This window comes from Colletotrichum navitas (assembly GCF_030913465.1).
Source record: "Colletotrichum navitas strain CBS 125086 chromosome Unknown LY79scaffold_47, whole genome shotgun sequence".
NCBI classification, from domain to species: domain Eukaryota; kingdom Fungi; phylum Ascomycota; class Sordariomycetes; order Glomerellales; family Glomerellaceae; genus Colletotrichum; species Colletotrichum navitas.
Window position 1 is genome coordinate 1 of NW_026850593.1, and position 25,311 is coordinate 25,311.

Consider the following 25,311-nt stretch of genomic DNA (forward strand, 5'->3'; position numbering starts at 1 on the left):
AAAATTGCCGCTCAAGTAACACCGTACGCCTGGGCGACCCAATCATGTCCCCAGAGGAGACCTGCTCTAGTACAGTGCACGTGGCGATCGACCGGCCCACACCTAGTATCTCGTCCTGCTCCGGCTGCTCCGGTAGACATTGGCAGGCGGCACGGGGGGCGAGCTCATCCTCCTCTTGTCGTAGACGACGGGCTGTGAATAGCGGACCTCGTTGATCTCGTACGTAGAGGGGTAGTGGTCCCGCGAGCGTGACGTCTCGTGGTGGTACCGATGCTGGTGGCTTCTCCGGTGGCGGTCGGCGGGCGACCGGCCGCGATGCCGGCGGTCGTCGTAGATGTCCTTCTCGCCCCAGTCGTTGGGGCGGCTCCACATGCCGCAAGACCTGACGATCCACAGGAGCAAGAGGAAGCCGGCAATGGAGCCGAGGACGATGCCGGCGATGGCGCCGCCGCTGAGCTCGTTGTCGGATGCGCCATCCTCCGTCGTCCCGGGGGTCGCGGTAACGGTGGTGACGACCTGGCGGGCGAGGAGGTCACGGAGGGGCTGCGCGAAGGTCCGCGTGGGGTGGAGGGCCGCCGCGGCGCCGGCGAGAGAATCGGAGACTGACGACACTGGCGCCATTGCGTGATCGTACGTGGGTGTGTTTCGTTTTGTGAGTGTGTATGTTATGTTTGTGTAAGTGTTTGCCCGGTGGTGTATGATGAAGGAGGTTTAGCACCCGCGGGGAGATGGATGGAAGACTAGATGACGGCTCACACTCCTCCTCGGAACGGGGATGGGGGAGAGATACGAATGCTATATAGTATCAGGTTAACGACAGTCGAATGACGACAACCCAGGTCTAAAGTAACGCTCTTGCAGAGCAGAGGGACTACTATATTTTCCATGGATGCAGCTAGCAAGAGTCATTCTCGAGAACCTGCTCTCTGCAAGTACTGGATTGATGGGGTTGGGAGGGGCCTGCGTGCAAGTAAGTCATGGCTGCGTGACGATATGGATGTGACGTGCAGGGGCAGGGATGCCGTGCAGAACCAGTGATCCGAGTCTGCCACGAGCGAGTTGAGTAGCCGAGTGAGATTTGTGGAAAGGGTGTGGGTGGGCATCAATAGCTAGATAGTTGTACAGATCCCCCTCGTTACAAGGTAGATCTTGGATTTAAGTGTGCATGCAATATACAGCGCCTTGGTATAGACCGGGGGACGACTCCCACTCGCGTCCCGCTTTGGGGGTTAAAGCCGATTTGAATCTAGGTGTTGACATTCTCTATCTTGATGCCTTGTTTGTTTTAATGTATTTCATCTACTCAAGTCTATTTTATTCAAGCGGGTAAAGTCATTCGGGTCTTTGCAACAGGCCTCATCCCGGCGACGAGCTGGCTGTCCTACCGAGGGGGACGTTGACAATGTTTTGGGAGAGGTGAAGCGAACCGTTCTTTTGTCTGGATCGACGGACCACTGACCTGTTGTGGCCCGATAATGGGACATCAACTGACCGGGGCGCCCACTGGCGGATCCTCATCCCAACTTGGAGCAGGCCAGGCGAGCAAATAGAGGGAAACAAAGAGCTGGAATTGCAACATGGTGAAATCAAGACGCATTATGGAGGGAAGACCAACCATCACGTCTACGTCATTGGCTGATTAGAAGGCTGGTAGAAGGGCAGGACTCCGCAGGAGGCAGGAGGGGTTATGTTAATACCTACCAAACCAAGCTGGCCGGGACCCCGGCGCCGCCGCCATTGGTCGGTCTTCCGGAGTGGGTCCTTCCACTGTTCTCTGAAATTCGGGAGGAAGGAGGCCCCCGCTTGTACCGGCACCTGCGCACTTTCCATTTCCGTCATTCGCATTAGGAAAAGAAAAAGAGAAAAGAAAAAAAAAAAAAAGTGCGATTAGTGAATAGGAAGGCGCCCCGCCCTCCCCTTGGGTACCACGCACCCTTTCCTTCTATCGCATGTCTCTGATCTCGATCCTCCCGGCCGGGATGATGGTGTGAGACACCACCACCACCACTAGGCACTATCGCCGGCCGCTGATCATCCAACAATTGTCATCAATTACCGACGTGCGGGCGGTTCGACTTCGCGCTTGTTGTTCAGCCACGGCTCTCGGCAACCGGTTATTTGCTCTCCCCGGTCGCATTAAGCCATTCAACTTGCTGCAGGAGTCCAGTTTGCGAGAAGGCTGCCCCGACTTTCCTCCATCATGCAGCAATGCGCTTCTCGGTCCTGGCGAGTCATGCTTTTCAGCGAACCATTCTTTCACCGAGCTCACCGAACTCACCGAACCCGCATTTGCCGAGCACATGGTCAGCCCGGTCCCGTCTCGCGTGTCTTTGAAAGCGGCCGGGTCTCGAAATAGCTGATAGTGGGGATACGTCTTTCAACTTTCAGCTAGCGATAAAGACAGACTTCCAGAGTTGTACTCTCCCCACGCAGCCTCAGATTGCAATTTATCCTCGTATAACGGTGGTGGTGGTGGTGGCGGCGGCCCCATGGGGATATACACGACTGACGATCTGTGGAAGCATCCAAAAAAGACGGAGAGTGCCCCACGGCGGACACGACGTGCTCAAACAAAACACGCGCGGCCGCTTGTATCGAATTAGCCACAGGATGGCGGCGCTGCCGATCATTGCGCGCCCATTCATCTTCCTTCTAGAACACGGCGGCCCGCAGCCCGGGTCTACCGAAAATTCATGGCGGCGGGGCCCGTCGGAGATAGACGACGAAGGGCCCGCTTCGGCAGGCCTGTGCCGACATGGGTCGGTCGTCCTCGCCACGCGTGCGAGACTGCGTTCAAAGTTCAAAGCGCAAGACACGCGCGGTCTGTGAGAGAAGAGAAAACACAGTGTCACGGCATGTGGGGAAGGGACAGTCTCTTAAACATCGCATACATGGCCGTGCGAAAGATGCTTATTATCCCCAACAGCCGGCGCGTAAATGGCGCCGCGATGGCCTTGTATCCTCTTTCCGCCGTGTCCCGAGTCATTCCACGAGTTTCCGCATCTGCAAATCGTGTCGAACCTGAACGCGCGAACTGGTTTTATCGTCCCCGGGAATGGGTCAAGCCGATCGGAGGGCAGCGCGACCGTCATGCTTCTTCGAACAGGCCAACGAGCCGGCTCCGGCACAGGCTATCGCCTCTCGAGAGGCTATCAATTGCCGAGCCGACCACGATTTCGACCTCTTCGGCTATCGAAAAGGGTCCGTCCAGGGATGCGTCGAAACAGTAAAGGTTGCAGCAATAGTTCACCCTAAGTATCGGTGATGCGAGCCTCAATAGCCCATCACCGGACTCTCCCCCTCCAGGTGAAGTGCTTCTTCGGATCAGCCGCCAGCGCCTTCATGGCCTCGACGTCCTCCGACTCTGGCCCATTCTCGATCGTCCCCGCCTCAACCGCCAACCTGGCGTACTTGGCCGCCATCTTGTTCTTGCCCAAGAGGTTGAAGTTGAGCGCCGCGGTGGTGTACGCCCCGGCCAGCTTGGCCTCCAGCCTCTCCTCCGCGTGCAGCTTCAGGAACCGCTCGACCGTGGCCGACGTCACCCTCGCCGACACGTCCGAGAGCAGCCTGTCGAGCTCCTCGATCTCGAGCAGCCGCGCGTCCGACGCCGCCGCCTGCTTCTTGGCCAGCCCGCACTGCGAGCACCCGCACTCGAAGCCCCACGCCCGCTTGGCGCGGTGCTGCCGCACCGAACGGGTGGCGAGGGGGTCGAGGTAGGTGATGGTCAGCTCCTCGCCGGGCTTCACCGGCCGGACGACGGTGGTGCGGTGGCGCAGGTCCGCGCCGATGCGGAAGGCCACGTTGGGCCGGCAGTCGTGGTTGTACCGCGACACCTCGGGGTAGTTACCGTAGTGGTGGCCGTCGCCCTGCGCGCCGCCGCCGACGTCCATCTGGAACGAGTTGGTCGCCATGATGTCGCTGACCTGGTGCCCGCCAAAGTGGCCCATCTGGCCCAGGAAGCCGGCCCGCGTCGCCGGCGGGAGAAAGCCCGCGACGGCGTCGAGGAGCGTGTGCCGGTCCGCCGCCGGGGTGCGCTCGATGAAGGCGCGGTGGGCGAGAAAGACGGGCGTCTTGAGCATGACGTTGTCGCCTCGCGCGAGCGTCTTGTTGGCGATCATGCCCAGGCCTTTGCCCTCGACCTCCTTAATCTCGAACGGCGGTGCCCCCGACGACGGGTCCTCTTCGTCGAGAGGCTGGCTCTGTAGGTGTTGCTCCAGGTCCCTCACTTTCTGAACGTTTTCCGGTGTCGAGATGATAACGATGCCGCGCCCGTCAGCGAAGCCGCGGTTGGCGTACAGGCAGTAGCTGCCCGCACACCCGTGCGGGCCCGTCCAGCCCAGCGGCTCGGGCTCCGGGTCCGGGTCCGTCGTTCCGTTCGTTCGCCTCCGTTCTTGGTCCGAGTCCTTTTCCTCGCCTTTCCTGTCTACCGTCGTGAGGTCCCAACTCGAGCATTCCAGCAGCGACTCGTCCAGCGGTGTCCATGGGCACGTTTGCGCCCAGCGCAATGGCGCTTGGGCCTCCGATGCAACCGTGTAAGACGCGAGGGCTGCCGCCAAGGGCAACAGTGCTGCTGCTGCTGCTGCTGCTGCTGCTGCTGATGATGATGATGATACCATTCTGGCCTTTTCCGTCCACTTCCTGATCAATCGGCAAGACAAAGACGACGGTATCGGGGAGCTCTCGCGACAATGATTAGGTCTTCGTTTTCCATGGGTTGAGTGACGTAAACTTAAAATTAAAGTATCCCCCTAAAACCCCATCGGCATGGGATGGAAGTTGATGCTCCTGGCATCCCCAAGAGAACCCCACCGGTTTCAGTAGCACTCCTGAAACCTGGAAGGGGTCAGGCAAAAAATGGGTTTATCTCGCCCTGTGGCTTGTCCTGGTCTCATGTACCCTTGGGACGTGGCAACCGTTGGTTCACACAAACTCCCATTGGCAAGTTCTTGTTTCCTCATGGCGCATGTTGTTTGGCGAAGAGGTTGAACCGTGAACCGGGGGGTGCTGCCTGAATGTCCGCGGGCCCTCTTCGCAGCAGCATCAACAAAGCACTGTTCTGTCTCCAACGCAAAACGATGGCCATCAAGGGGCATCCAAAACCAAATGCAACATGGGGTTCTCCAGGAAGCAGGTTCCAGGCCAACAGCTTTTCGTCTTTCGAGGGCTCCGTGCAAGATTTCCAAACATGCCTAGTCCATAAGTGTTGTGGGTGTTTGTTTGTAAACGATGGTCGTGAGCTATATAATCCCTGCAGCCTGGGAGGGGACGACCAAGCAGGACAGGGTCGCTTCACGCACCCACCCCAAAAAACACCAGCACCGAGTCATCGTTGGCTCTTATTCGTAGCTATAGTATGTGTGAAAGGGATAAAGGTCACGGCTGGTCAACCTCGCTGACAACATCCACTGTTACGCCCCGAGCATAGAGTACTTCGTCGCATGCCGAGGACTCTAGGGCAAACGGCGGTTGTCGGTGCAAGCTCGCCTTGAAGACTTGAACCTCCAGGCCCATGTCCCACGGTTCCACGCCTCCCCAACCGTCACCGACAGTAGCTGGTTTCTCCACATTTTCTCTTGTACGATTCGGAGCCAACCAGAGAGATTGTACCCGAGAAAAGCGAAATAGAAACAAAAAAACATACAACACCAGGTATTCGCTGATCGTCACCGACTCAACTACTAATCCGGCCCTCACTGGCTTATCTATGGGAGAGCGGACGGGATCCCGAGTTCTCCAGTGGGTGTGGTCGTATGTGAGAGAATGACCTCGTATGCTTTATTATATAGTTACAGTGTTTTCTGGCGATTAACAAAAAGGATGAGCTTTTCCACCAAGTATTTGCTCATTGTCACTGAGTCAACTACTGATCTGGCCCTCATGAAGTCTTAGCTGTGAGAGCCTTGACGTCCTGGATGTGAAGCATGATACCTACATCATTGGAAGGCAAAGCTCCTATCTTGGCCCCACTGTACAGAACAAAGTAATGAATCCCAAGCGAAACAGTGTTCCTTTGTTTTTCCTGTGTTATATTGTACTGATTGTAGTAAATAGCGTTCAGATACGTATACTCCCCATCTCTCTATTTATCCTACTTCTGGAAAGTAGGAAGTTACGAACAGGATTTCAGTTCTTAAATCCGCATCATCACCTACCCTCACCCCCTTTTCCCCTTCTTCTTAGCGCTACCTACATTGGCAAGGCAGGATATATGGTTCTGTGTGCAAGTATGTCTCAGGCAGTTAAATAGTCTGTTGGCGCATGGGAGGGTTGGTGATAGGGGATAGCGCCAACGTCCATTTGTCTGGGCAGGGATCTTCCAGCGCTCCGCTCGACGAGGCCACAAAGGTATATTGTGCAAGTTGGTCCACTTCAAGGACAAGGCAAGGGGCAAGTGTATTCTAGAAGTCTCAGTTTATCACATAAACTGATTGCTTGTCACGAGAAATATGTTTTCAATCGGCCTAGAGACAAGGTATCAGAAGCAACAGGGTGGATGTAACAGGACGCTGACAGTGACGTCCTGCCAATAGACAAGTCAGCCGGGTTGGGTTAACCAACTGAGCCAAAGGTCCACCAATGCTCGAGTTTTCCTCATGAGCACTGCTGTCAACACCACTTATAAGGCCTATAGCCTATCTCACAGGTAGGGGATTGCCACCCTGTGACACCTACATTCAGCTGGGAGGTGTTCGCGATGAGACGCCCTTCCCTCCCTCGTACCTAAGAAGATAGGTATATAAGGGTCAAGTTAAGCAGAAATTCTCAACACAGTACAGTGTCATACACATGATGAATGCGGGGGCCCTACCCGCAACAAACAAAACCAGAGGGTAAAGCTAGGTTGGTACCCTGAAAAGGCGTTCACTTGACTCTGTAAAAGACTGGCGGGGGTTTCTCTTTTTGCATGTTTCTTGGATTTAGTTGGTACCAAAAGAACCGCGATCTTGCACACCTTATCTTTCCACGGTTGGCTCTGGGGTGCAGTGCGTGGTCCTTGAGACAAAACAGACAGAACTGCTCGCATCATGGGAGAATCGAACTCAGATGGTGAGAAACGACAGATTATCGAGGCCACCCCAATTAAACCACAGATGCTCGCACAGTAGTAGATGTTCTTTCCATTCTTTCCATCTACGGACCCTTCCTCGGACCAGGTAGGTATTTTCTTCTGTTCTGTTGCCTCCTTCTTCGACCAGAGCCAGACCGGTGGCCCTCTCGACATGCGGAAGGTCCTCCTGGCTGACTGCCGCGGGGCCGTTGGAGAAAGGCGCTGACATCGACCTGCTTCTCAGTCAGCTTCTTCTTCCAGTTCAGTCGCTCGCTGAGCCCGAGCCGTAAGTATATTCGCATGCGCCGCTATCGGATAACGGAGTCGAGGGGCTACTCAATTGTGACATTAATTTCCCACGTCTAGAACTAACAACTGGTGTCCAGCTCCAGAGGGTCTGTTGATCCTATCTATAGCTCTAGATAGAACAGCCGGACATCGGGCATTCTTCTTGGGTGAAAGAAAAAAGGACAGAGAACTCAGAATCACAATGCTGGGAGTCTTACGGCTACCTCTATGGAGGCAAAAGCTGCTCCGCATTGCTTCTCTCATCACCGTTCTCAGGGCAACTTAGCATGCACCTCCCCGCAGGGGGGGCATCGACCTTCCTTGACGGAACACCGACTCCCATCACAAGCAGGAAGAGGCACACCCGTTCTTCCCTCAACCAAAGCCAGCAGTATCATCTCCCCCCCAGATGTCTTCTTGTATGTAATGTCAAAAGTGTTGAACATTTTCAACACAGTCCCGATGATGATTTTGTAAACCCAACCTAGCGTGCAGGAGAACTGCAAGATGCTAAGAACATCCAATTCTGAGGGAGACTAACTCCTCCGAGCAGGGGAGTCTTTTTTGAACTTGTTCCCTTTTTAAAGTTATTTTCAGTCTAGGTGCTATCAGGGTGTCACTAGTACCAAAATATCCGCAACGTTTTCTTTTCTAGTTCCATGGTCCTGGGCGAGCAACACATGTGTAGGTTTGCAGGCAAAATGGTCATTCCACCATTCTCCCGAGAGGAATTGAACCAAAACTCACGGAATCTTGAGGATTTCAAGCAGGAGAACCATTCAACTACAAAACTTCGCACGGTGGCATGCATGGCGTCAAGAAGTGGCAAGAGAGAAGTAGATGAAGGTGGAAGGTGGTTCTGGGAATGAGGGTGCTTCAGTTCTGCTTTTTCTGGAAATCGTATGACACGCGTCACAGGGCTGAAGAGGTACACCGTACGTAGCTAGCTCTCTGCAAGGTAATACCTGCCATTTTCAAGGTGAGGCCCAAAGGGGGATTTGCCTGCCTTCCGACGATGGAAGTGCAAAACCTCAAGAGAAGGAAGTCAAGACTCCCAAGACTAAGGCTTCATAAAGGCTGGATTAGTAATCGAGTCGGCGATGATCAGTGAATGCTCGGTATTATATGCTTCGCACTTTTCCTTCTTTCAGTTGAGAGGCCCGATACAACCTCTACAACTCCCATAAACCACCACATACGACCATACCCACTGGAAAACCCAGGATCCCGTCCGCTCTCTCATAGATAAGCCAGTGATTGCACTCCTATTTGAAAATAAAGTCATTGGTGGATGAGCCAATCAGCCATGTCTGCAACTCCTTGAGAGCGTCCAGGTCGTTCTGTGGAGAGGCAAGGGTTATATTTGGGTCGTGCCATCCATGCGTTCTCTTGGTTCCCGTAGATCCGTCCATCAACGGTTTTCCGATGCGACAGGAACTGTCAAAGTCACCAAGGAGCAGGCCGCCGTCTTCGGCAATCAAGATGTTGGAAGGTGTTATGTCGTTGTGAACAAGGCCGAGGGAGTGAAGATGAGCGACTGCGCTGAGAATACCATCCAGATGTAGAGTGTCATCTACAAGAAGTCGGCCGCTCGACAAAAACTCGTTTTTGTTCAAGTGGCGCGGGTCGACCTTCTCCGCCAAAGTCAGCGCGCATCGTTCGAGACAGAGACCAGAAACCCGTCCACGGTTCTCGCGATAGCCGTGGTAGCGGACGACGTGCGGATGAGGGTGCCGTTCGAGTGTCTCGTATGTCTCGATTTCTCGCCGGATCATGTCTTCGACTTCGCCTCGGTAATCGAACAAGCTAGGCGTCTTGATGTAGTAGACGCCACCGGTTGGCGCCAACGTCCAGCTGGGTTCCACCAAAGGCCCTCGATCCTCGGTTTTCAAAAGCTTCGGGTTCTCGAGGTCGGCGAACCTGGACGGGTTCAACTGCCGGCCTTGCCATCGTGCGACGTAAAGTTTGTTGTCCCATCTTATAATGCCTTCCGTGCAACGGTAGTGTATTTTGCCGTCGGGCTCTCTCTGGAAAACCTCGCATTTTTTGATCATCTCCATGGTGGCGACGGAATGTCAGGCAGGCGTCGAAGCAGGTATTTTTTTTAGCAGTTTTGCATCATAAATGGAAGAGATGTCAGCAGTTTCAATAGCTGAAATATGCAGCGCGTAGTTCGGCCGGCGGTGTGTGGCAGGTGGCGTCACATCCCAGTATCCTTACCGACTGGGAAGCGCTGGAGGCATCGTTGGAAACGGCGCCAACGGAACTTGTCTTCGTTATTGGTGAGTCTGAGATGCAGCCACGCAGTATGATTCTAAAACATCGCAGGTGATGCAGGTGACGGCAAAGTGACTCAGTGCGCTGGCATCTCTGAAAGCTTTGGGTACCAGCACGTCTCTGTGGGAGATTTGCTGCGACAAGCCGTTCGCCTTGTGAAAGTATTAAGCCAGGGCCGTCCATGACTGTGGATGTGACGGAGCGGGGGCATCGTTTGCCGGGCGCTTATCCGTGAGGTGTGAGAGCATGGCCAAACCGGCGTATGCTCCACTTATCACGGTGCCCCACTTCCCCGAAGCTTCGCCTAGGCGCCGGACACACCGAGTAGGCTTCGGAACCGCGCGCAACGAATTTCCGTGTCCGATGGCGATCTCGATTTGCAATAGATCCTCGGCCTCTTCCCGTAGCGGAGTTATGTGGGTTACAGGGTTCCTCTCAACTAAAAGAACAAAACTATAAAACATACAACACCAGGTATTCGCTGATCGTCACCGACTCAACTACTAATCCGGCCCTCACTGGCTTATCTATGGGAGAGCGGACGGGATCCCGAGTTCTCCAGTGGGTGTGGTCGTATGTGAGAGAACATAGAATGTATAATTTATTATATAGTTATAGTGTTTTCCGGTGATCGTTGACAACAAGGATGAACTTCTCCAACGTGTCGGATGTAGCTGGTTCGGTGGTAGACGATGTTGAGATAGCCTCTCGTTTCCGAGCCTTCTGGATGCTTCGCTTACATGGATCAAAGGTCGCAAGGAGCGAAAAGGTGTTGATCCATACGGTTTGTAAGGCCCGACCTGCGGCATCTCCTAGTCGGGGGCTCAAGACGGAATTACGCCCCGTCCGATTTGCTCATTCGCTTGAGGCCGAGGCCTTTAGGAACAGAATTTGGTCACCCAAGAAAGACCCCCCCTTCGCTATCTTGTATTCTTGGTTTACAACCTTTTCACATAGTCGTAAGACATTATGGGCCTCGCTGTCATGACGCCCAATGTCCCTGTCTCCTCGATGAAGTATGTGTCAAAGAACGATGCGGCCCGGAGGAAGGATGGAAAGATGCGGTGCACCTTGTCGAGAAGCATACCAAGATGAAGGCCCGGTTGCGCCGGATTTCTCCATTTTTTCGGTGTACGAGCTCCCCAGGATGCGTGATGACCACAAAACAGGGTTCATCTTTGTTAAATACGATAGAGGCGCTGTGATGCCTACGCCACAGTTCGACCCCTGAATCTCTCTATCCGATTGACTCGGCCGAATCATTGTCGTGCTCCGATGACCTTCACGAAAGAAAGCCCTGGCTCCTTTGAAAGCGTCTAAGCCCACGAAGACCCGCATTGAGAAATACAAATGCAAAGTCCGGATTTTGTACGGAGGCCTCCCTGAATGGAGTTTTCGTCCCTTGAAGAAAGAGACAGAAGCAGCTACCACCAGCCGGTGAGCCTAATTGCAAAAGATACCGCGCGGCAGGGGACGATGGACACGTCGGCAAAGACCCTGAGGTATAAATAACATTGGGTTGACGAGCTCTGCCATACGCTTTGGGCGACTTCGCATTGGTGATTCGCAAAAGTCCAAGCTACACATATTCTGATCAAACATTCAGCAGATCATGAGGCTCATGTTAGATTAATACAAGGTTTGGGAATGATTGATCTTTTTCCGTTGTTTTTAACCAACACAGAGATACATTTGTTAAAGAGAGGAGGTACTTTGTTTCAGTATCCCAGGTTATCAAGACTATGTATCTCATTGACAAAGAGACAGGCATTATCAGCTGAATCACAAAATGTCAGCATTTAATTCGCAGGGGCCGTTCTCAGAGTTCACGATTGGCCTACGTCTCAGTTGACGGCATCGCAGCTGAGGGTATTTCTTAAGATGGAAGGGACCAGGAATGTGCTTGTCGTCCCTTCCCAGAGTCACCTTTGAATTTTGGATTAGGGTATCCATCTGACTTTTCTCCTCACCTTAATATCTTATAATAGCTTGTTTTGTTTTGATATTTCTATTTCCACTCCTTTGCTTTGCTGGACGGATCCCAGCTGCAGCCAGCCTTCTCGAGCGCGTTGATGCCCTAAACCACAACCGCCACATTTCAATATCGGTCACACAAACAGAAAGGAGTCACCGGTCTCGATATCGAATTCGCTGCTACGCATGACTCCCTCTCCGTTTCTCCTTTACCCCCCCCCCCCCCCCCCCCGACTACGGCCTCACTATCGCTCTTTCTTGGGAGCAGGCGACAACTCTTCACCCTTGGACTCGGCCTCGGCCTCAACCAAAACGTAAGTCTTTTACTAGGAGCCAGACCGCTCTATATATGTATGCAGTTGACATTATTCAGTATGGTACCTCGCCGCCCCCAAGGAGGCCATCATGCTTCTCTAGACGATCAACTAGCTTTCCTTGCCCTGACCCACACTATCGATCAATGGAACTCCCAATATCCCGATGTTGCAAGCCAACTGCTCGACGATGCTGATCAGCAACTGCTCTCTGAATGCTACGTCGCTCATCTGATGCCCACCGCACACTCGTTCTGGTGGAACGGCGACAATGCCAACATGGCGATGACTAACCTTGTCCAAATCAAGTACCCTTTGGTGCAAGTGGCGGGTTGGAAGAGAAATCTATTGACGGCGAGCGATATCCTCAAGACTTGGCGCAAAGACGCTGCGCTTTTATACACAAAACTCATCAAGAACGGCGGAGACGACGATGATGTATCTGGCGAAGAGGCGGATGAAGACTTCGGTGAGGATACGAAAGATGGCCTCAACCTCCGGCAGAGTTTCGCCGCAGAGAGTGGGGAGGGCGAGTCCAGTGAAGGAGCGCCCGATGCCATCTTCGTGGCACACAGTCGAGAAACGAAGAGAAGAGTTGAAGCACCCAGACGGATCGAGTCGCCAAAGAAGGCCAGGAAGCACTTCATTTATGAGAGTGAGGACTCCGAAAACGAGGTCTTTGGGTTCTGCCGGTCCAACGCGAAGCCGTTGGCTTCGACGCCCAAGCGAGCCGCTGCCGCCCTGATAACGCCAACTCAAAGTGGCGAATCCAGTCCCATTATTCTAGTCGACTCTGAGACGGAGAGCGAGGGTCCCTTTGAAGCGAGAGGATACTATGGTCGTCGTCGAGGCCGCCGATGCCGGTTTGTCAGACCTGAGAGCCCGCCGGCCGACGCTGCCGTGGCCGATCCGGCGCCCCTCGCTCTGACTCTCGTTCAGACCATGGCATCAATCGAACCAGCCGAGGCACCAGCCCATGAACATGAATGCCTGGCAGCCCTGCAGGAGGCGGTGGATTCTGTTGCGAAGTCCTGCGTCGCATTTTCGACCCAGAAGCGGAGGGAGACGAGTCGTCAACTCAACGAACTCGAGAACAAGTTGGAGAAGCTCGGCAGCGCGGTCAAGAGACTGAACGACGCTATTCAACCTTGACGAAGAGACCTTCAAATCCATCTTGACGGGGGGGGGGGTGGGGCTAAGAGCGAAGGACACACAATGAGCTCTTCGAAAGGGGAGTTGCGGAGACTATAAGCACCGCCCCCACCGAGGAGGGCCTTGCTCGATTGCTATCGCGACAAGTTTCTTAATTCGTAATTCGAACGCGTCTGCGGCGCGGAAATCAAGGTTCAGCTCGCATTGCGCAGCCGTTAGTCACCCCGCGAAAAGATGACGGCTTTGGCAACTCTAATAGTCAGTTAACCTTCACACCTTTAACCTTTCGCCAGAGGGAACCAACGGAAATGCTCACTCTTCGTCTTCCGGCCGTTTCATCGCATCATTCTGTTGGTGCCAAGACCCTCATTGGCCTGTGCATGTTTGTTTAGCCTCGGACCTTGGCTTCGTCTCCTCCAATTAGATAAACACATCACATGCACCCAAGAAAGGGGTAGGGAGCCGACGAGTGAACTGCTTTCCTGGCCGCCTTCTTTTTATAGTTCACTTTATCGTACCTACATATCTTTCCCACAGCTGAAGCCCGCTTGCGAGTTCGACCCATGTAGCTGGAACCACCATGACGATCAGCCGTAAGAGATCCTTGCCTGAGGCTGAGGTTGAGGCCGAGGCGAAGCCGGGCTGTGACGAGCCTACGTCCTTCATTGACTTTGACGATACTCCGCCGTTCCCTGCTGATGTCGTGCCGCTGCCCAACGACGCAGACGACCTCGAGACGCTCACCGGAAAGATCGGCGCCCTGGTGCGCGTCGTTTCCCGCAAATCCAGCTTGGCCGTCTGGACGGCCTTCGCGGCGACGCCCAACCCCCAAAGGGACCCTTTCGCCATCGCCAAGGCGGATGCAGACGTAAGGGAGCTGCAAATGTTCACCTGGTTCGAGGGGAACGGCCGCCGGCTACACACGCCCGAGCCGTTCGACGTGACGAGGAACGTCAGGCCGCTGGAGAAGCAGAACAACAAGACGGCCGCGCGGTACGAGGACATGGCCTCGTGCGTCGACGAGGTCTTTGGGACCCAGGGCGCCACCAAGGAGAACGTGTGCTGGATCGTGGAGAACCTCGACGTCGCGCTGCCCCTCATCAAGTTCTACCTGCGGGTGAAGCGGGCGCGAAGGAACCTCCTCGGGGGCCAGGCGACCCTGACGAGCAACGAGCTGGCCGAGTACCAGACGGTCCGCAGGATCCGGGGCGTCCTGGGCGTGAGGCTGCAGAAGTGCCGGATGGACAAGGGCCCCGCCAAGCAGCTCAGGGAGTACGACGTCGTGCTGTTGCGGCGGCAGAACCTCACTTCGCCTATTCTGAAGGGGCAGCGCGAGGAACATGGGAGGACGGAGGCTGGACGGGAATGTGCCAAGCGACAACGTTGTGCGGTGTGATGATGATGATGGTGGTAATGATGATGACGATGATGAACAGTTTCAATTGTTACTTTAGGATGGAGACAGACCATCGCCGCCTAGATATGATTGGCAAACGCTTACTTGGATGAACCAAATCGTGGGTATACTCAGTGTTGCTCGTTGGGTTCAACATGAGCCCCGAAACCCGTCTGACCATCGATGCCGCATCGACTTCCTCGAGAAGCAAGCATCCGATGGCGAGGACGGCAGGGCCCACGACACGTCCTTGTCAGAACGGCTCGAGGCCTGGGACGGACGCCCTGAGAGAAAAGATGAAAGATGTCTCATCAATCGAAAAGCGTACCGACGCAGACAGAATCAATCTGGTGGGAGGTATGCTTGGCGGGCAAATAAAGTGTCTAGACCCCCCGCCCCCCAGTTCTCGCCCCGACTGTCAGCCGAAAAGCCCCATACCCGCCGCGGGCCCCTCCCCGACCCCTGCTGCCCGAGTCGGCGTTTGCCTTGCGGGTCCCCCCCCCGTTTTTTTGTTTAATACGCGTCTCCTCTGGCTTAGATACTGGCGAGGACATCTACAAACGGCCCCAGTTCCTCTACCTTCACTTCACCTTGAACGTCAGAGTATGGGTACTTCCGGGATGGGGCTTGGAGAAGGGGCGCGGCAGCTTTAAGGCAAGGAAACCCCCCGGATACCCCAGGTCGACCCCAAAGTCGAGACCTACGGAACCATTGACGAAGGGATTGAGAACGCTCCTCATCCAACCATGGCATTCTTTACCTCTCGAGATTTGAGTTGCATTTCTTCAACAAAGCAACGCACTCAACAATATCAAGCCCCCAGAGTTGGTTGCTAAGCACACAAAGCACAACATTAACAAACGGTACTTATAAGGGGGGCTGCTTCTCGATGATAGACGCAGTGCGTCTTGCAGTTTCCATTTTCCATTTTCCTGATTCTTTACAAGCGTAATCCAGACCCAGCTCGTCCAACTCTTAGGGATTCGGGGAAGCCACCTTACCCGGCTGTTGGCCCGGCAGGTTTTGCCTCGGTCGACGTCCCAGCATGTTCCTACAAGGGCACCTCCATCCTGTCCCTGTCTCTGCTGGTGGGTAGAGCTCAACAATTAGTGTCCCTCCCTCTCAAGAGCCTCCAGCTCCTTGAGCACAGAAGACTTGGTGCCAATCTTCTTCATTTGAGTATCCTCGAGCTTCTCGCCCCCGGCCAGTCTCATCTCGAGGTCTTCAATGGCTCGCACCTTCTTCTGCAGGCTGCGAATCTTCTTCGCATTCGGGTTTTGCGAGGCGTCACCGCCGGCATCAGCCACGGGAGCGGCCTGTTGCGCTTGCGCATTGGGGATTTGGACATTGGGCACCTGGGGCGCGCCATTCTGGCCCCGGTGGGTGTTGCTCCTGTTACGATGCTGACCAGCACCGGGGTTACGAGAGCGGCTGCGGTGTCTGTTGTTACCTCCGGCACCGCCACGGCGCTCAGGGCTGCGACCTTCGTGGCCCGCTCCCGGGCCGAAATCGCGAGGCGGGGCAAGCGAAGCACCGCCGCCGTTCTGGCCTTCGGGGTTCGCGTCGCCGTCCTTCTTCTTGTTGTTCCGCTTCTTCTTGTTCTTCAACGCCGCCTTTGACAAATTCTCATCGCCATCGGCGGCGGGGTCGGCTCCGGGAACCTTGGGGGTGGCACCGGGAACGCCGGCGAACTCAGCGCCAGGCACGCCACGACGAGGGCGTCCGAACCCGTTAGGTCCGATGGCCGCAGAGCCGTTGTTCATGCTGACGTGAGCCGCACCGCCCTCGTCCTCTCGCTTGAAATGAAGCGGGGTGGCGAGACCACGGGCGCCCGGAGGACGGTAAGCTCCCGCAGGCTTGCTGGGAGTCTTGACAGTGCCGAGGTAGGTAGCCGCAGAGGCGTGCGGGGTGGGAACCGGGTTCAGGGGATCTCCACCCGCAACCTTGTCGGTATCCTGGGGCCTCCAAACAACGTGGTACAGCTCAACCATGTCCTCATTGTACATGAGGGGACCGCTGACGTGCCAGATCTTGATGCCGTTATCGACACGGAGACGCGGAGAGGTGGTGGCCGTTATGATATAACGACTATCGGGGCTCCACGTGCAAACACTGGGATTGCCACTCTCGATGGTATGCAGCTTACGGAAGTCCTTCTCAAGGTCGTACACGTCGATCTGGCCTGCTAGATTACCGAAGCCAGCAACAAGGGCAAAACGTCCAGTGGGCGAGAAGATGATGGTGTTGCGAGGGCCCAAGGGGAACGAGTGCGTCGCGACGGCTCGGTGGTTGAAGATGGTGGTCTTGGCAGGCATATATCCGTAGACGACGCCAAACTCTTTGGAGTTCGGAGACCAGGTCACATCGTGAATGGGACCCTCCTTGTCGAGACTCACACGGGCGTCAAAAGAGCCGTTGACGCTCAACAGGTAGAGCGTGGTCTCGCCGTAGTAGCTCTTGTTGGACTTGTCGACGTCGGTCTGGGCCAGCACGAGAATACTGGTACCCAGTTTGTTCCACTTAAGCTGGACCTTGTCGCCCTTGAAAAAAGTCTTTTGAGAAATGGGCGATGTGAACTGAGGCACGTTGTAGACCTTGACGGCGGCGGGTTGTCCCTGGCATGTAAACATTAGCAAGTGAATTTCAGGATCCGGCGGCGGCGTTCTCGTCACCAACCTTGCGTTCGGGGATGAAGACTGCGACAGAATGAGAGCGACCGGGTGCCAGGGCAAAGTCGGCAACGCCCTCTACTCTCAGCTTGTTCCAGACGGTGCCCAGGTCATGACTCTCGTAGAACTGGACTTCGTTGGTGACTTGGCGGGCACAGAACTTCTCGTCGGCCGTGTACTGAAGATTCCAGCCTCCCTGAGACTTCTGGACGTACTTGCCCAGGGGCAGCTTGTCGGCGCCGGCAAGACCCTCCTCGACGGTGCGCCAGACCTTCAGGTTCTTGGTCGCATCTCCATTCTCGTCCTTGCCAGGGCGCTCCCAGGTGACGAGGAAGGTGCCGAGGGGTGAGAAGCCGAGCTCATAAACATTGAGGATGGGGAGGGCAAGAACCTGCTGGCCGTTGGATGCGTCGACAACCGTAACAACTTCGGGGCTCGCCCAGGCAAAGTAGCGACCACAGGGCGAGTATGCACAACACCGGAGGTTCCCTTCGGGCTTGGCGAACCCAGCGAGAGGCTGGTAGGTCGGGGCAGCATCAAACAGGCCGATGCCCTTCTGGGTTCGGTAGGCAAACTGCAATTGTGAGGACGCCATGACTAGTCAAAGTCACAGTGTGTATCGTATCGAGAGCAGGTGTGCCGATGGGGAAGGATGACGTTCTTGGGGTAAGATTGATGGTTCTTCTTCAATGGGATCAGAAATCTGAGGTAGTTGTCGTCGTCGTCGTCGTCGAGATCGAAGTCGTCGAGGCGGGACAGACAGCAGATTGGAATGGCTCGGAGCTTGATGCAAGGCCGCTGCGTTAAGGCGAGCAAAAGACGTGGGAATATCCACGGGAGAGGGTTATTCCGGGCAAAGTCCTTATTCTTACAGCAAAGAAAGCCTTGTTTGTTGATCTGCTTCGGCGTCGTCGGTCGAAGGGAACAAGAGGTATTTGATTGATTGATGTTCTGACGTCGGGTGCAATACTGTAGAATATACGGCGGTGCAGGATTGAGCGTCGGTCGGGTCGGCTTTGAAGCTTGTCGGCGGACGGATGACGTGTGAATGGGTGGTCGACAGCTGTCGGGGCAATCTTAATTTCAGAGATGGGGTTCGAAACCGAGATGCGGACAGACACACCACGTACAGTCAACAAGGACGACGGACGAGGGGAACGACGACAGTTCAAGGGAAGCTGAGCCGTTGGGCTATAGGGGAGACCCAAGGAAGAAAACTAGGGAAGAACGCGAGGAGGAAAGAAAGGGAATGGGAGGAGAGGCACCCTGAAGGGGAGGGGGGGGTTGACGTGCAACGGTGCGTGTTGTTGTGTGGGCTGGAGGAGAGAAGGGGAAGGGAAGAGAAGGGGAAGTGGGATTTTGTGAATATTTTTTTTTTCCCACTCTTGTCTGGCTTCTGCCAGCTAGTCCCGTCCCGTCAGACGTCGCCTCTGCGCTCCAGGTTCGGCTCGCCTTGGCTGTGACTGGCACACCCTGGCCACTTTTTTTTCTTCCCTACCCGAGCTCACGCCTCACTCTAATACAGGGCACTGGGAGCCTTGAAGCAGCGTTGAGATTCAGGTCCCTTTGCTTTATGGCCTTGGGCACAGCGCACCAAGTACGTACCTTGGACCAACTTACTCAGGGAGAATGTGACTTGCTTATGTAATGTACTGATGAACCCGCGCACCTCACCTCGCGATTTCCCAGTGTTCTGTGCAATGTTATGCAGAAGCCAATCGCCGCCACACCTAGGATATTAGGGGAACATGGGGAATTGAATAGTCGTGTTTCTTCGTACAAGACGTTTCAACGTAGCAAATAGTGATAAAATAAGTCTACCAAAGTAAGTAACTTGAAGCGATGTATCCAAGACGTCTCGTCTCGTCTCCCTTAGTCAGCTATGTTTATGTCCGTCTATCCTGAGATGCAACCAATCACATATTTTCCATCCGCTTATGGCGCAAACAGAGACAGGCAGGCGCCCTCCCGCCACCCCTGGGCCCTGCACCCGCACAGCGGACCACTCGCCTTGTAGGTGAGACTGAGACCTCCAATTGCTGTCGCGTTGCTGTATCAATTCTGCATCGTCAGGAAGGCGTGTCTTACTCCCGGCTTCTGCATAGCCTCCATTGGGGTCAGTTAGTCGTCTATGTCATCACCACCTTGCTTGGTGTTTCCCGTCACCACGGCCACGACGACAAATTTCAAGAGTTCCGCAACGCAACAAATGAGGGCTGGACTTCTATTGATTTATACCAACATCTTTCCTGACCTGTTCCTCTCGTTTTGTCACTCTCCATTGCTTCTTTCTCACACATATCCCGCCCTCTCCTCAATGCTTCGGCTGTGGAGATCCCTCTCAGGTGGCGGCTCGTTCCATCCCAGCTACTACTATTCGTTGCCAAGATTGCCTATCTCCGATGAACAGAACGGCGACGCCAGAACATCCATAGCCGTAGCTTCGGTCCTATCGCGGATGGCAGAGCATCGAGCCCTGTTACACGCTACCATACTGATTAGTAGCATCCACGATGATATCTTTCAACCTCCCCCGCCGAAGTGCCTTGTTTTGACCACCCTCGTCCGCCACGTCGACTGGCCGCGACGATGCTGCCAGCAAGACGACGCCAGGTATTGGATACGTCTGTAATTGACAATCGGGCTGGAGTTTTCCGTCTAGAGCACCACTGCTAGGATGGCTCTAGGTGGTCGTGTCGTGCTTCTTGATAGGCTAGGCCATGTGAGCTACTGTGCTCTTGTACCGACACAAAGGATAGGAATGGTCTCATGGCCGGCGATTGAGCTTGAAAGGACTGCTTCGCCTGACAATAGGCAGCAGAGTCAGACGGTTCTGGCCGTGGTCTCCCACTTCTGAGTCCACCAGCTCCCCCAGGTGAGGGGTGAGGTGCGATGCCGACACCGCTGCGAGCTCGACGTCGTAATCCAATTTCTTGAGCTCGCCATTCTCTGACTCGAGCGTGGCATCAATACCGCCGACCGAGTCACATTTTTGCTCCTCCTCGGTTCCCCTAGAAGCCGGCATCCTACACCCATGTGCTTGACCCCAAGATGACAAGGCATCGGAACACCTTTTCGATGTTTCCCTCCACCATCGCGACAGTCCATGAGGCTCCTTGGGCGCCAAAGCCCTTCTAGCGGCACGCTCTTCTAGAACATGATTTATCGAGGGAAAGCAAGCGCAAACTATACCAATGCCGAGCTCTCCGGCCCTGTTGTATTGCGGTCAGTCAAAGTTGGCAGGCTGGCAGGCGGCAGCTCGCAACCCAGAGCCCAGAGGCTTACTTACACTGTCCAGTCGAGCGGCACAAAGTCCATGGTTGGATCCTTCGTGTTATCGTATTTGTTCACCAGGTATAACCTGTAGATCGTCACCGCAACACCCACGCCGCCGGTGCCCAAAAGGCCCACAATCTTGATCTTCTTGAGTGTTGAAACTCTCAGCCTTGACGCCAAAACCATGGGAACGGTCAGGATGATGAGGTCGGAGAATGCTGATAACGAGCTATCGTACAGGAAGAGTTTTGTCTGGTCGATGCATTTGAAGTTGGGGATTGACTGGTCCCAAAACGACTGCACAGGAATGCATACGCAAGCCTTTGCGATTTCTGCCGGGATAAAGCAAATCAGGAAAAAGACCGGGAGAAGGTGCAGTATTCTGGCTACAGTCGCATCGACGGAGAAGACGCGCACGGTGAGGAGAAGGATAGAGGTCTTGGTGAAGAACGCTGCCGGCGAATACAACAAGGAGCTGATATACATCCACTGCAGTTGGTCGTGTCAGTGAGAACGTCTTTTGGCGGCTTCTCAGTGCCAAGATACCTGCTGAAGGTGTTCGAATTCACTCTTGGTGAGCTCCCAGATGTGGTATCCTAAACCGTAATGAATCTCTGTTTACGCCGTTAGTGGCCATCCATTCTGCCCCCTCCGGACTGGACACGCACTCATAAGAACGGCCGAGTTCATGATTACGGTGAAGACCTGGACAGATCAGAATCCGATGTAAAATTCAGATGCCAGCATTGGAGCTTACCCATCCAATCAGACAACTCCCTGTTCCTCATGTCAGTCCAAACGATATCAGGGCAGAACGTGTACGCCAGAACCCACAATCTTCTAATCGAAATTTCCCGTTCACCGACCACTTCACATAGATGCGTAAGGCGAAGAAGAATACCACGATGGCCTGAATAAAGCTCGTGAACACAATGTGGGAAGTGTGCCCGACGTCTCGCGGATTATCGAAGTCGGGCGTCACCCCGGGAGGCGGCGGGGCCGCACCGGTCGGACCTGTGGAGTTGGTCATCACTGCGAATTCCGGTCCATGACGACGAGCTGGCGTTACACATCGGCGTGTTCTTAGGAGTGGGGGCGGTTCAAGCGGCGATGTTACACATCATCGGGAAATACCAGAAGCAAAGGACGAACGATTCCCACTCGCAATCTGGCCGCGGGATCCGGGGGAATAAAGAAGGACAACGGAGGACCGTCCTCCTCGTCGCCACGTTCCCAGAAGGATGAGTACCTGTTTGACATGGTTATGCCGGCCAGCATTAGGTTTCGACAAGTTGGTGATGGTACAGACAAGGAATAATATGCGAGAAGCACGAGTAAGCTCCACGGAAAGGGTCCAGAGCTCAACCTCTGTTCGGTCGAGGAGGGGTCTGGACCCAATGAAGGCGTCCTAGAAGTCGTCTGGAAATGGCATCGGAAGGTGTGATTGGATTATGTTGAATATACACGGAATTGACTCGTCTCATAGTTTGCACGGGTGGGTGTGTTCCCTGAGTCAACGTAGAAAGGTCTTGGAACAATCACAAACTTTATCTACGGATGGGCTTGGTGTCGGCCAGGAATGTACAGGCAGGCATTGTCATATTAACCAGTTGGCTACCGGAAAATCGACTGATTATTGGCTGATGGACAGAGCTACTGCGTAGTACTGTAGGTTTGACCGAGTGGAAGAGAAGGGGAGGTTCAACGGGCTCTGTGAAACTCTTATACGCCCGAGCCATTTTTACAAACTGGCAGCCGAGTCGGTCGCATCGAAACGAGCCCAGCAGCATGGTTCGACACGATGCCAAGACGGTACAGTGAAGGCTACGGCGACTGCCGCCGGCTCGCTTCGGTCCAGGAGCAGTCGGAGGGGAAGCTATTGCGAAACACGCAACCCCCCCCCCCCTTACGAGCAACGCCTTATCGTTAATACGCTTAAACAAACCGCCTTGGAGGCTTGGCATATGTATTAATACTGCCCGCTCTCTCTTGTCTCAAAAGAGGCTACAGGTAAGACTCGTCGCCGTGTCAAGCCATTGGCAAAAGATCTGGCTGCCCATTCCGTCCACCCACCACCCCAGATCCATTTCGAGATTTCTTGACTGAAAGTGTGGCGGCACCACGTGCAACCGGGACAAAATCTCCGTCGCGTAACGAGCCGATGCAGGGTGGTTCGGGACGGCACAATTAGGCGTCGCCCCCGCGTTTCTCCCAGAGGCCCTTTCAAAGGTCGAAGTCTGCTCGTTGCGGCCGTTCCAGCGGTGTCACATAAGAACCCGGCCGACAGGGCCCAAGGTTTAATCAGGACGGCAGCAAGGGGATTGGTAGGTAAATATGGTTTTGTTCTAGTTAAGGTCCGCTGTGCGGGGCGGGATGGGCTTGTGGAGGCCGGTACGGGTGGGGTGGGGTGGGTATCGGGACGGCGGAGACCCTGCGACCGAGCCGGGATGCTCGTATTGGCGCGTGAAAAAGCAGCAGAAGAAGCAGAAGAAGAAGGAAAAGGAAAAAAACCCCGGCGTATTACGTCCAGTGGACGCCCGCGGGCAGTTTCGGGGAGCGGGCCGCTGCCCCATTGAATTTCCCCAACGGGAAAGTAAGCAGAGTCAGGACAGCTTAGCGTTTCGATCAGGTTAAAGGCTGTTACAATAGCGCCGGAAGGTCATGGAGTCTAGATTCCTAAGGATACCTTGGGTATACATATCAGCAATCATACTTGCGGCCGACATGGCCTAGCGTCCTTCTCGTTCCTTCCCGAGTCTAATGGCTGTTGGATCGGTTGTTGAAGGATCAACTTCGAGCTTGCAGATATGCCCTCCTCCAAACAGTGTGCGTATGCCATTGGTGTAGAGGCCATACGAGCTTCTATAACCTTCCTCGCCTCCGAGAACTTCTGCGAGAAGCAGCACGACAGGCTCGGCTTGGGCCCTAAAAGAGGCATTGACCGCGCTCGAGCCCGTCCGGTCGGCCCAGATAACGTGACCCGGAGCCGCCCCCAGGGAGTTCTCTTTGCGCTGTCGAGGGCCCGGCGCCGGCCCAGGAGGGATTGCGGGATCCCAGAAGGAGTGTAAAGGGCGGGGGAGTTGTGTTGTAAGAGCGCGAACCCCTCCCGCCTGCCCGCTTTTATGGGTAGCACGGGGTAAAAACGGCAGAGATAGACTTGGGCCGGGCGCACGACGTCGCAAAACTTTTTGGCCCGGCCCAACGTCGAGCCTAGGGGTTGCAAAGCCAAAACGGCCGAAGACGCCGCTGTTGCTTGGCTTCTACTGATTCATTCAGCCTAACCGTCTTGTTCTCCTGGCGCCGGCTTTAGCCTTTACAGTTTGGAGGCTTGTGTTGGACGGCCAACCTTTCCTCTCCTTAGCACAAGTCATAGTCTCGTATTTGTGGTGCCGTTGTTGATCTCTCTGCCAGGAGCACTAGCCCTGGAAGCTTTCTCCCGCAGACGCAGAGTCGGGGGACAATAACTTTCCCATTTCCTACCTGCCTGACCACTGCTCCCTCCAGCCGCCCTTCTCAAACAACCATAGTGCCTCCGTCGCGTACGCGCGGCTTCCCCTGTGGCCTCCCTCGACAATTGCCGCCTCTGATAGGCTTTCCAACACCCGACCTTCCTGAATACTGCTCCAGATGCCCCTCGCTAGACTATCCTCCTCGCCGTTGCCCCATTCGCCTTTCCCCAGCCTATACAGAATCCGCCCCAGCGTCTGGAAAGCGATACAACGCTGCGCAGGGACGGCACTCCGCGCGTAGATGGAAAGCTCCTCGATCGTATATCCCGCCGCCTCTGGCGCCTGGCCGTGGTGATGCAGTCCCTTGGACACGGGAATCGCTCTGCTGAGCTTGGGGGGGATTAGGCCGCCCTTGAAGTCGAACCGCAGCGCCGAGATGGGCAGCGAGGGCTGGCCCGGGTAGTATGGGGATTCGCGATCGGCTGGGCTGTGTGCGGTGGGGATGGGCGCCATCCAGGCTAGCTTACTCGGGTCGGCGGGCAGGTTCGGGAAGAACTTCTCGTGGAGAGTTGCGAGGAAGTCCGGGTGGGAGGGATCGAGATCGGGGAGAGCGGGTGGCTGAGGGAAGTGCGTCTTGTCGGGCTGAGAATTGAGCGGGAAGAGGCCTTCCGGAGGCGCGGATGGGGGCTTGTCTTCGTCTACGGGGGGCGGCGGTGATGGCCCCGAGTCTTCTACTTTAGCGAAAGAGACGGATTTTGGAGCAGAAGTTGAAGTTGTTTGAGGTCGGGGTTGAGCTTTCGGTGGCGTGGACGTGTCTTCGATTTTGATCTCTGGCGCTGGAGTCACCGGCTCTTTGGCTGTGGCATTTTTCGTAGCGGGCGGATCGAAGGGATTCGGACCATGTTGCTCGTCGATATTGGCCCTGCCAAGGAGGCGTTGAATGAGCGACGGGTCGAGTGAGTCCATCAGCTCCTTCCTCTCCCTCGCAATGTCCTCCGGGCTCATGTCCTCCAACTTCTGCCTGTTCTCGCGATCGATCCGGCGGCGTTCGGCGGCCTCGAAGGATTCCTGTGAGTCGCTTCCGCCATTGTCCTCTGCCTGTGTAGAGAGGGAGCTCTTCGCCTTGGCGGTATCGGCGCCGGTCACGGGCTTGCCTTGTCGCTGTTGCTTAAAGGCAGACACGCGAGTGCGTTTCTTGTGTGCGGGGAAGCCGGTAGGGGAGGCGTCGATGTCCTCAAAAGCGACCGGAGGTTTAGAGGGGGGCGTCTCTTTTTCGACGATGTCGCCGACCAACATTAAAGGATTCATTATTATGACTACTGCTGCTGACGACGTGGTGGCTACAGTTGGTAAAGAGCGAAGTTTAACGTTTTGAAGTGATCACCATTCTGATAGTGAGGATTCCCTTTTTTTCTCTCTTTTTCTTTTTTTTTTTTGTTGGTGCAAGGGCGACGGTCTGAGAGTGACG

At 55.0% G+C, this 25,311-nt stretch overlaps 10 protein-coding genes across 10 annotated transcripts; 4 read left to right on the top strand and 6 right to left on the bottom strand.

Annotated features, from left to right (window-relative positions):
- Positions 1 to 102: 102 nt before the first annotated feature.
- On the bottom strand, positions 103 to 621 carry LY79DRAFT_671221 (uncharacterized protein; the record flags this gene model as incomplete). The annotated part of the gene is made up of 1 exon (XM_060563888.1): positions 103 to 621. The coding sequence occupies one exon, from the start codon at positions 619 to 621 to the stop codon at positions 103 to 105; it is 519 nt and encodes a 172-aa protein (XP_060412152.1).
- A 1,853-nt stretch (positions 622 to 2,474) lies between these two features.
- LY79DRAFT_559239 (uncharacterized protein) lies at positions 2,475 to 3,347 on the top strand. Its single transcript, XM_060558239.1, has one exon. It carries the CDS (start codon positions 2,694 to 2,696, stop codon positions 3,228 to 3,230), a length of 537 nt encoding a protein of 178 aa, XP_060412153.1. The 5' UTR covers positions 2,475 to 2,693; the 3' UTR covers positions 3,231 to 3,347.
- Positions 3,076 to 4,597, bottom strand: LY79DRAFT_559240 (uncharacterized protein). Its single transcript, XM_060558240.1, has one exon. The coding sequence runs from the start codon at positions 4,116 to 4,118 to the stop codon at positions 3,285 to 3,287; it is 834 nt and encodes a 277-aa protein (XP_060412154.1). The 5' UTR covers positions 4,119 to 4,597; the 3' UTR covers positions 3,076 to 3,284.
- Positions 4,598 to 8,601: 4,004 nt separating this feature from the next.
- On the bottom strand, positions 8,602 to 9,396 carry LY79DRAFT_591657 (kinase-like domain-containing protein; the record flags this gene model as incomplete). The annotated part of the gene is made up of 1 exon (XM_060561307.1): positions 8,602 to 9,396. One exon carries the CDS (start codon positions 9,394 to 9,396, stop codon positions 8,602 to 8,604), a length of 795 nt encoding a protein of 264 aa, XP_060412155.1.
- Positions 9,397 to 12,135: 2,739 nt separating this feature from the next.
- LY79DRAFT_591658 (uncharacterized protein) lies at positions 12,136 to 13,053 on the top strand (the record flags this gene model as incomplete). Its single annotated transcript, XM_060561308.1, has 1 exon — positions 12,136 to 13,053. One exon carries the CDS (start codon positions 12,136 to 12,138, stop codon positions 13,051 to 13,053), a length of 918 nt encoding a protein of 305 aa, XP_060412156.1.
- A 316-nt stretch (positions 13,054 to 13,369) lies between these two features.
- LY79DRAFT_275246 (uncharacterized protein) lies at positions 13,370 to 14,557 on the top strand. The gene is made up of 2 exons (XM_060552061.1): positions 13,370 to 14,488; positions 14,555 to 14,557. The coding sequence occupies exon 1, from the start codon at positions 13,634 to 13,636 to the stop codon at positions 14,447 to 14,449; it is 816 nt and encodes a 271-aa protein (XP_060412157.1). The 5' UTR covers positions 13,370 to 13,633; the 3' UTR covers positions 14,450 to 14,488; positions 14,555 to 14,557.
- Positions 14,558 to 15,555: 998 nt separating this feature from the next.
- LY79DRAFT_591660 (eukaryotic translation initiation factor eIF2A) lies at positions 15,556 to 17,713 on the bottom strand (the record flags this gene model as incomplete). Its single annotated transcript, XM_060561309.1, has 2 exons — positions 15,556 to 17,064; positions 17,126 to 17,713. 2 exons carry the CDS (start codon positions 17,711 to 17,713, stop codon positions 15,556 to 15,558), a joined length of 2,097 nt encoding a protein of 698 aa, XP_060412158.1.
- Positions 17,714 to 19,063: 1,350 nt separating this feature from the next.
- LY79DRAFT_275279 (uncharacterized protein) lies at positions 19,064 to 19,846 on the top strand. Its single transcript, XM_060552062.1, has one exon. The coding sequence runs from the start codon at positions 19,250 to 19,252 to the stop codon at positions 19,748 to 19,750; it is 501 nt and encodes a 166-aa protein (XP_060412159.1). The 5' UTR covers positions 19,064 to 19,249; the 3' UTR covers positions 19,751 to 19,846.
- A 39-nt stretch (positions 19,847 to 19,885) lies between these two features.
- Positions 19,886 to 21,424, bottom strand: LY79DRAFT_591661 (uncharacterized protein; the record flags this gene model as incomplete). The annotated part of the gene is made up of 5 exons (XM_060561310.1): positions 19,886 to 20,330; positions 20,408 to 20,883; positions 21,017 to 21,099; positions 21,152 to 21,171; positions 21,261 to 21,424. The coding sequence occupies 5 exons, from the start codon at positions 21,422 to 21,424 to the stop codon at positions 19,886 to 19,888; spliced, it is 1,188 nt and encodes a 395-aa protein (XP_060412160.1).
- Positions 21,425 to 23,601: 2,177 nt separating this feature from the next.
- LY79DRAFT_559251 (RPAP1-like protein) lies at positions 23,602 to 25,278 on the bottom strand. Its single transcript, XM_060558241.1, has one exon. The coding sequence runs from the start codon at positions 25,149 to 25,151 to the stop codon at positions 23,871 to 23,873; it is 1,281 nt and encodes a 426-aa protein (XP_060412161.1). The 5' UTR covers positions 25,152 to 25,278; the 3' UTR covers positions 23,602 to 23,870.
- Positions 25,279 to 25,311: the final 33 nt, after the last annotated feature.

Excerpts from the sequence above, each read along its gene's own strand:
- LY79DRAFT_559239 (XM_060558239.1), top strand. The coding sequence starts at position 2,694 with ATGGCGGCGGGGCCCGTCGGAGATAGACGACGAAGGGCCCGCTTCGGC.
- LY79DRAFT_559251 (XM_060558241.1), bottom strand. The coding sequence starts at position 25,151 with ATGAATCCTTTAATGTTGGTCGGCGACATCGTCGAAAAAGAGACGCCC.
- LY79DRAFT_275279 (XM_060552062.1), top strand. The coding sequence starts at position 19,250 with ATGTCATCACCACCTTGCTTGGTGTTTCCCGTCACCACGGCCACGACG.
- LY79DRAFT_275246 (XM_060552061.1), top strand. The coding sequence starts at position 13,634 with ATGACGATCAGCCGTAAGAGATCCTTGCCTGAGGCTGAGGTTGAGGCC.
- LY79DRAFT_559240 (XM_060558240.1), bottom strand. The coding sequence starts at position 4,118 with ATGATCGCCAACAAGACGCTCGCGCGAGGCGACAACGTCATGCTCAAG.